Genomic DNA, 7,532 nt, shown 5'->3' with positions numbered 1-7,532 from the left:
TACAGTCGACGTCGTACACACGTAAATAGCGGATTCTGCTTTTCCGTTAAAACTCGCGAACTGAACTCGCGGAAACGCGGAATCTAGTTACTTTCCGTTCCGCGTTTCCGCGCTCCATGTAAGGCTGAAATCACATGGTGCAGAATAGAGCTGCGGAATAGAACGTGCGTCATAGAAGCAACCAATCAGAGTCAGACATTTCCGTCACTCGTTGATACGGCAAAGCTCTGATTGCCTGTTTCTATAACGCACTCTCTATTCCGTACTCCTATTCCGCATCATGTGATTTCAGCCTTAGGCTGAGGGTGGAGTCCCATGGAGCGGAATACGCGGAAGCGGAATCAGCGGATCGCCAATCGCAAGATTATTCTGATAGAGCCCTTTCAAAAATTCCGTCGAAACGGTCTTGTGATTGGCGATCCGCTGATTCCGCTTCCGCGTATTCCGCTCCATGGGACTCCACCCTGAAATCACATGATGCGGAATAGGAGTACGGAATAAAGAGTGCGTTATGGAAACAGGCAATCAGAGCTTTGCCGTATCAACGAGTGACGGAAATGTCTGGCTCTGATTGGTTGCTTCTATGACGCACGTTCTATTCCGCAGCTCTATTCTGCACCATGTGATTTCAGCCTAATGGCACCCTTGTAGCCGCCGTACTTAGTAACTATTATTTGTCACTAGAAAACACAAGTTTACACAGCCGACTAGTAGCCCTCAGGCTGAGTACGAATGTGTAGAGGTGTGTCGACATTTGTGACAATTGGAACGCCATTTGTGTCGCCGTGTGCACGAAAGTGTCTAGGGATATTGCAATTGGAAAGCACCCTCTATCCAGCGCTTTGACGCTGCATGAAATAGCACCTCAAGCACAGTATAACCAGTATGCCCACTCTCTGTCGGCACCTTTGATCTGGGCGTTCTCAATTTTCCGCCATGTTTTTGATAGCCCCAACAGTGTATCAACGGCTAAAAGTGCCTGGGCCCTTTTCAGGATCGTATCCAGGAAAGGCGCGTACGAACTAGCGTACATTATTTATTGTAAATGGAAATGGCCTACGAAAAAAATGTTCTAATAAAAGTAATTAATGTAATTACTTGCTCCAACGTATAAAAGTATTAACGCGTTATTCGTCAAAATTTTTGCAAACTGCAAATTTTTCGATGTCACACCGACTTTGCACTAACACACGTACAAAAATCCTGTGATTGGTCATAGCTAAAACATGTCGGATGCGCAGTACGGATCGGCGCGAACGTGAAACAAAAGAGCGAGTGGGCATACTGGTTATACTGTGCCTCAAGCGTCAGCATGAAAATGCACCTTTATAGTTCAATGCGTGTGCAAAACGGAACGCACCCTACAGATACCGAAGCGCATGCGCTATGGCTTCCGCTAGGGCTCCTATATTTTTATGTGCTTTTACCCAAATTGTGTAGGGGCGATATTTTTAAGATAAAGCTGTATATATATATATTTACATCAAGTTGCTTTTATATAAATTTAAAAATTCGCTACTGAAGCTAATGTAAATACATACAATGCCAAAATAATTATTAATCGAGTGTTCTTTTACGATGAATTAACGGAATTAACCTATTCAGCTGAACTTTTTTCGAACGTATCTTGTCAATAAAACCGGGTGTTTATCAAGAAATCTCTGAGAACGAAACGAAGGTGTGTGTGATAAATATGTTGACGTTACCAAGATTATTAGTAAATCATGTGAAAGCGTTGGCAGCACCCGCTTTACCTAGCAAAGCGGATCATCTTTCGCAGCAAACACGGGTAATTTCTTTTAATATCACGAGGCCTTGTAATTCTTGAGCCGCTTGACGAATTCTTGCGCATAGAAATTGTTAATTGTCCTCGTACTTATTGATTTACACCTGATACATTTATTGTTTCAATACTTTTGCAGAATACCTTTATTCTCAGGAGAAGGATTTCGCCGTTTCTTCACGGGAAGAATTGCAGACCCAAGAAGTTAAGAGCGAGGCATTTTATATACGATCTCGTCGAGAATACGAATGTAAAGCGAAAGGAGCCGCTTGATCTGATTCTAACACAGTATGTAACAGGACTGGGCAACGTAGGCACCCGAGTGTCGGTGCATCCGTCGTACGCGTATCCAAAGCTTCTACTGCCAAGACTGGCGGACTACGCTACCCCCGAGAACATCGAGAAGTATATGAAACTGGCGACGGACCAGGGGGACGACACGCCGTTCAGCTCTGCTTCGGTGGAGAAGACCATGAAGTACCTGTCGCAGAAGCGGATATCCATCGTGATGTCGAAGGATGTGCCGTGGACACTGGAGAAGTGGCACGTGAAGGCGAACTTCCGTAAGGCTGGTATCCACCTACCTGAGGATGCCATAACGATGCCCGAGAAGCCGATATCCGGGCCGAATTTGGATCTGGAGGGAAAGCAGTTTTACGTGACCCTTACGATTAACAATCGCGAGCAGGTGAAGGTGAGATGCGCGTTGCATCACTGGACGCCGGACAAGAGCGCTCAGATTTACGTCGAGGAGTTCTGGAAACAGCCGAGCGAGCCGATATTCCCTGAGGACAAACCAATTCTAGACTCCCTTCCCCCCTCCTGGGTGGAGAGGAAGAAAGCTGAATCGCATTAGTAATATATTGTACTCTAATAATGTAAATAAATTGCATTTAAACGGGGAATAAGAATGTATACATTTTTTTTAGAAGCTAACTCACAAACTAATAGATATATCTCGAATCCCGCATAATCGTTATGATATTGTTTTGCAATGACGATTGTATTCTGCGATATGACGAGGATTCTCCACTAAGATCCTCGACTGCCGTTCCGATTTTAGAGTCTGGTTGGCGCTTGAAATATATATATATGTATATATATACTTGCATGTAGAACTATATCTTCCTAGAATCAATAATTTGACTCTGTTATACCTTCATAGTGATTAGAAGGAAAGCGTGTCTATTTCTAGAAACCGATAACCTGGAAATCTCACTATGTAAATTGTAGGCAGACAACTATGATGTTTCTGTAATATAATAGCTCACCATGGGCGAGAGGCACTTTGTGTGGGATGAAATTTCAGAAGGATTGATTCTGTCAAGGTGAGGGGAGAATTTTTGGTGAGAGAATTCGGAATTTATTTTTTTGCGCGACGTCTCGTTTGTGGTTTTCCCTTAGATCAGACTCGTCTTCTGACTTTCGAGCTGTAGTATGTACTTGGAATATGCGGCATAATTTAATGTTCTGTTATAGAGGAAAGTCCCGTATTATGAGACAAGCTCCTAATATGAGATAGCAGAGTTTCCGCTAAATTAATAGGCATTATCTGTTGGTTCTAGCGTGCATTTGTTGCCCTTGGAGTGAAATGTTTTTAGTGGGAAATTCATTGTTCGATCGTGCAAACGCGAAAAAGATTTTTGATTGAATTTGGATGTTGAAAACCTACTGTCTCATATTAGAAGTCTATCTCACAACGGGGAGACTCTATATTTGTGATTGGTATGATCCTGGCGGAAATTTTTTATTGAAATAAAATTTTGCTGAAAAACTATCGAGCCAGTTTCATCGTCATTTCATCAACATTTCGGTAAACGTTCAGCGAAAAATCATTTTCATAAAAAAGTAACAGATTTTAGTAAAATTCAGTAACTTTCGTAGTACGTAAAATATTTAATTTTTCTGTATTACTTTTCAACAGTATTTCAACAGTACTTTGACTTTCCACGTATTATTTGCATTAAATTTCATTTTGAGATACGTTCTATAATTTTTAAACTTTCATTTTTAAACTCACCTTTTATCGATTTCATAATGCTTTCAGTAAAGTATTTCCATTGGGGACACACACCACACACACACACACGCACACGCACATACATACATACATATATATCACAATAAAATGACACACACATATATGTATATACAGGGTGAGCCATTTTAATCTATGCACCCAAATTTCTTTGTATCTAAGACAGATACGGAAAAATGGTTCAGACAAAAGTTGTTCAAGATAATGGGGGTCACCTATCTGTGTAACTAGCTTTGACCTTGAGCCTACTTTCCAAGGTTATTTGAAGGTCAGAGTAGTTTTTTTAAATGGGAACCCCTATTTTTAATTACATATTCTTATAGCTTACCTCGAGAGCTTTCCAAAACGCTATAATAAAGTATTTTTTTATTAAGAACTTTTTGAGCTATGAAGGTTTGAAAGTTCCAATATTTTGACATAAATTACAAAATATCTTGTAAAATATTCATTTTTATCATCTTACCTTAATGCTTTTTTGAACAGAATAATGACACAAATCAACCGATGTAAAGAAAACAATTGTTAAAAAAATTTTTTTTTATTACTTGTTACAAAATTGTGTTTTCTTTACACCGGTTGATTTGTCTCATTATTCTGTTAAAAAAAGTATTAAGGTAAGATGATAAAAAAATGAATATTGTACAAGATATTTTGTAATTTATGTCAAAATATTGGAACTTTCAAACCTTAATAACTCAATAAGTTCTTAATAAAAAAATACTTTATTATAGTGTTTTGGAAAGCTCTCGAGGTAAGCTATAAGAATATGTAATAAAAAATAGGGGTTCCCATTTAAAAAACCACTCTGACCTTCAAATAACCTTGAAAAGTAGTCTCAAGGTCAAAGCTAGTTACACAGATAGGTGACCCCCATTATCTTGAATAACTTTTGTCTGAACCATTTTTCCGTATCTGTCTTAGGTACAAAGAAATTTGGGTGCATAGATTAAAATGGTCCACCCTGTATGTCATTTTATTGTGATACATATTTTCATTTATGAATAACTACATTTGTTCTGAACATATTGTATTTTTATTCTATTTAATAATTTTTTTTCGGAATTCATGCTTGGCTCTGGTATTTTGTAACAAGTAATAATATCTTCGGAAAATACCAAATATAAAGTAATTTGAAAGAAAAGCTCTCCCGAGTCCTTTCCCAGTGAGAAATGATTCGTCGATCGACGTCGAAACGACGTCGAATTGACATCGACACCGTCGAATTAACGTCGTTTCGACGTCGATTCGACATCGTTTCGACGTCGATTCGACATCGTTTCGACGTCGATCGAAGAATCATTTCTCACTGGGTTTTGTCCTATGTGTAAATTTTTGTTGCTCAGTGCGACAAAGGCGGAGGACGAGCAAGCCAGGCGACGAAAGAAACTAGTCACCGTCGTCCAGACGTCGGAAATTTATTGCCCGCATGCTTATTTGATTTTGTCCTATCGGGAAGCATTAAATGACAGCGAAAGGGTGAGAACTGGAGATGAACGTAGTTAGGGCAACTTTCACCAAGCTCCGGTTAACTCAACCGATCTAGTAACATGCAGGATTGCAACTGAATCTGATGAGAAATCTGATGAGAATCCGAGAAAATATATCAGATTCGGTTGCAATCCTGCATGTTACTAGACCGGTTGGGTTAACCGGAGCTTGGTGAAAGTTGCCCTTAGACTCCTTTATTCCTAATATCAAAAAGAATGCCGTGTGTGTTCGCAATTGCAGATCAAATTCCGAAAGCATTATCTGAGAAAAGTGACGCCGGATGAGCCGGACATCATCATCCTGCAGGATATCAAGGACCTCGTGCTCTTCCTCCTCGTGACGTCGGTCAGTCCGCAGTTCATAAACTTCCTCCACTTGCCGGTCGCGGACCGATTTCTGAGGGCGCTGATCGTCTACTTTCAACGCTACGTGGAGATATGGGAGGACCTGGTGCAGGAGCGGGCGGCCACCATGAGGAAGGCGCCGAATCCGCTGGCGCGTGGACACAGGTCCCGATACGCCGACGAGATGCACACCCTACGTTGTGTTCTGGGTAGGGAGTATGCGGATCTGTTGCTAGGCTGCCGGGATGGGCCCCGGTACCACCACATGATGACCGGCGAAAGACGTGCGGCCACGCAGTCGCAGGGCGAGAAAGACCTGCGGATCTACGAGGCGTTGATAAGCGTAGCTCATCGGATCGTGTGGATAGCGTTGCGACGAAAACACTACACCCTGATCGGTACGGCGAGGTGCCGAGCAGAACAAAGAGTCTCATTTAAAAGTTACGATGATATTAGAAAGTAATAATTTTTCTAGAAAGTCAAGGGTGTTATTTAATACTTTTGATGAAACGTTTTATGACTGCATTTTTAACTTTTCGATTACCTTTGCTGACGGAACGCAAATTGCTCGTGTATACGAAAAAATAACAATCTCGCGGTATTATAAGAGGAAAGTCCCCTATTATGAGACAAGTTCCTAATATGAGATAGCAGGGTTTCTGTTAAATTAACAAACATCATCTATTGGTTCCACTATTGAATTTATTGCTCTTGAAATGAAATCTGTTTAGTGGAAGATGTGTTAGTGCATTAACACTATCGACGCGCGACTCACGGACAGGTTTCCGTTCAACCGTAATGTATGATTGGCCTATTTTGAACCTTTTTATCTAAAAAAACTACTGCTCGGAACGAAAAATGGTAAATAACTTTTTATTTTTTCGACGACTTTCTTGCTATGGTATTTTGATTCGCGAATTTCAGGACACCCTGTATATAAAGTAACTATTAATGTGTCTAATTAAATTAGTTACTAGTTATTGAAAAATGAAACTGAGTTAAGTTACAGTTACAGATGGAGAAAGAGTAACGAAATTAATTTAGAGTTACCACAAAAAGTAACTGTAACTGCTGTTCATTATTACCATATATTTAAATCCAACATACAATTATAAGTATCAGAAGTAATCCAAGTTCAAATGATCGCAAACCCTGTCGCACTGCATTTCTAAATTTCAAAATCGTACTTTGATCGTTTTGCTGTTATGATTGAAATATGACTTTTGATATTAATTATGATGTCATTGTGACTTCGTCTTGACTTCTTGTTCTGCTTGGAATAATACGAGTACATGATGTTCGCGGGGTTCTTTTGGGTAACTGGTTATTGTTTCACAGAGCTAGAGCTGCATAGATTACTCCGAACCGAGGCATACAACACCGCGCAAAGGCAAAGCGGCAGCCGCCTCGTTCAGGATATGCTCGAGGACGATATTTGTATATTACACGGGCGCGAGACGCCGTTGAAAAGCCGGAAATTACTGAGAAATTCCCCCTTGCCTCGCGAGCTGATGTACGCGGATTGCGACTATCGTCTTTTATCGTTAGGTGATATATGTTATTTATGGAAGTAGCATATTCGTGTGTCACAAAGTGTCACAAAGTGATTTATAGAAATAATAAACATATTTTAGGATATATAGAATATCGGAGGAAACAGCCCGATAAAAAATGTTTCATGCATAAATATGTATAAATATGTAGAACTAGCTTTTTCGCCCGCGCTTCGCGCGGGCTCAAAAGCTAGTAAAAGCATGAATCAGATTAGATTTTAGATCAATAACAATGAATCCTGTGCCATTGCATAGTCCTTTCTTGGTATTTAAATTTTCCAAATCTTTCGGGGGAGGCTGCTAAGGAGGTTTTTTAAAGTTTTGCG

At 40.2% G+C, this 7,532-nt stretch overlaps 2 protein-coding genes across 2 annotated transcripts in view; both read left to right on the top strand.

Annotated features, from left to right (window-relative positions):
• The first annotated feature begins 1,354 nt into the window (after positions 1-1,354).
• LOC105557486 (39S ribosomal protein L9, mitochondrial) lies at positions 1,355-2,688 on the top strand. Its single transcript, XM_012004732.1, has 2 exons — positions 1,355-1,789; positions 1,923-2,688. Exons 1-2 carry the CDS (start codon positions 1,694-1,696, stop codon positions 2,637-2,639), a joined length of 813 nt encoding a protein of 270 aa, XP_011860122.1. The 5' UTR covers positions 1,355-1,693; the 3' UTR covers positions 2,640-2,688.
• Positions 2,689-2,770: 82 nt separating this feature from the next.
• LOC105557487 overlaps positions 2,771-7,532 on the top strand; it is a 25,223-nt gene continuing 20,461 nt past the window's right edge. The window contains exons 1-4 of the mRNA XM_012004733.1: positions 2,771-3,111; positions 5,165-5,297; positions 5,550-6,051; positions 6,992-7,201. Coding sequence (XP_011860123.1) covers positions 3,056-3,111; positions 5,165-5,297; positions 5,550-6,051; positions 6,992-7,201 — 901 coding nt within the window. The 5' untranslated portion in view covers positions 2,771-3,055. The remainder of the gene's footprint in view (positions 3,112-5,164; positions 5,298-5,549; positions 6,052-6,991; positions 7,202-7,532) is intronic.

Source organism: Vollenhovia emeryi, unplaced genomic scaffold, assembly GCF_000949405.1.
Source record: "Vollenhovia emeryi isolate VEMERY1.0 unplaced genomic scaffold, V.emery_V1.0 DF939473.1, whole genome shotgun sequence".
Lineage (NCBI taxonomy): Eukaryota > Metazoa > Arthropoda > Insecta > Hymenoptera > Formicidae > Vollenhovia > Vollenhovia emeryi.
Note: the sequence above shows the minus strand (reverse complement) of the source record. Positions and strands in the feature narration are given on the sequence as shown.

Coding starts and splice junctions, on each gene's coding strand:
- LOC105557486 (XM_012004732.1), top strand. CDS start 1,694: ATGTTGACGTTACCAAGATTATTAGTAAATCATGTGAAAGCGTTGGCA. Junction 1,790..1,922: donor ATCTTTCGCAGCAAACACGG/GTAATTTCTTTT, acceptor ATACTTTTGCAG/AATACCTTTATTCTCAGGAG.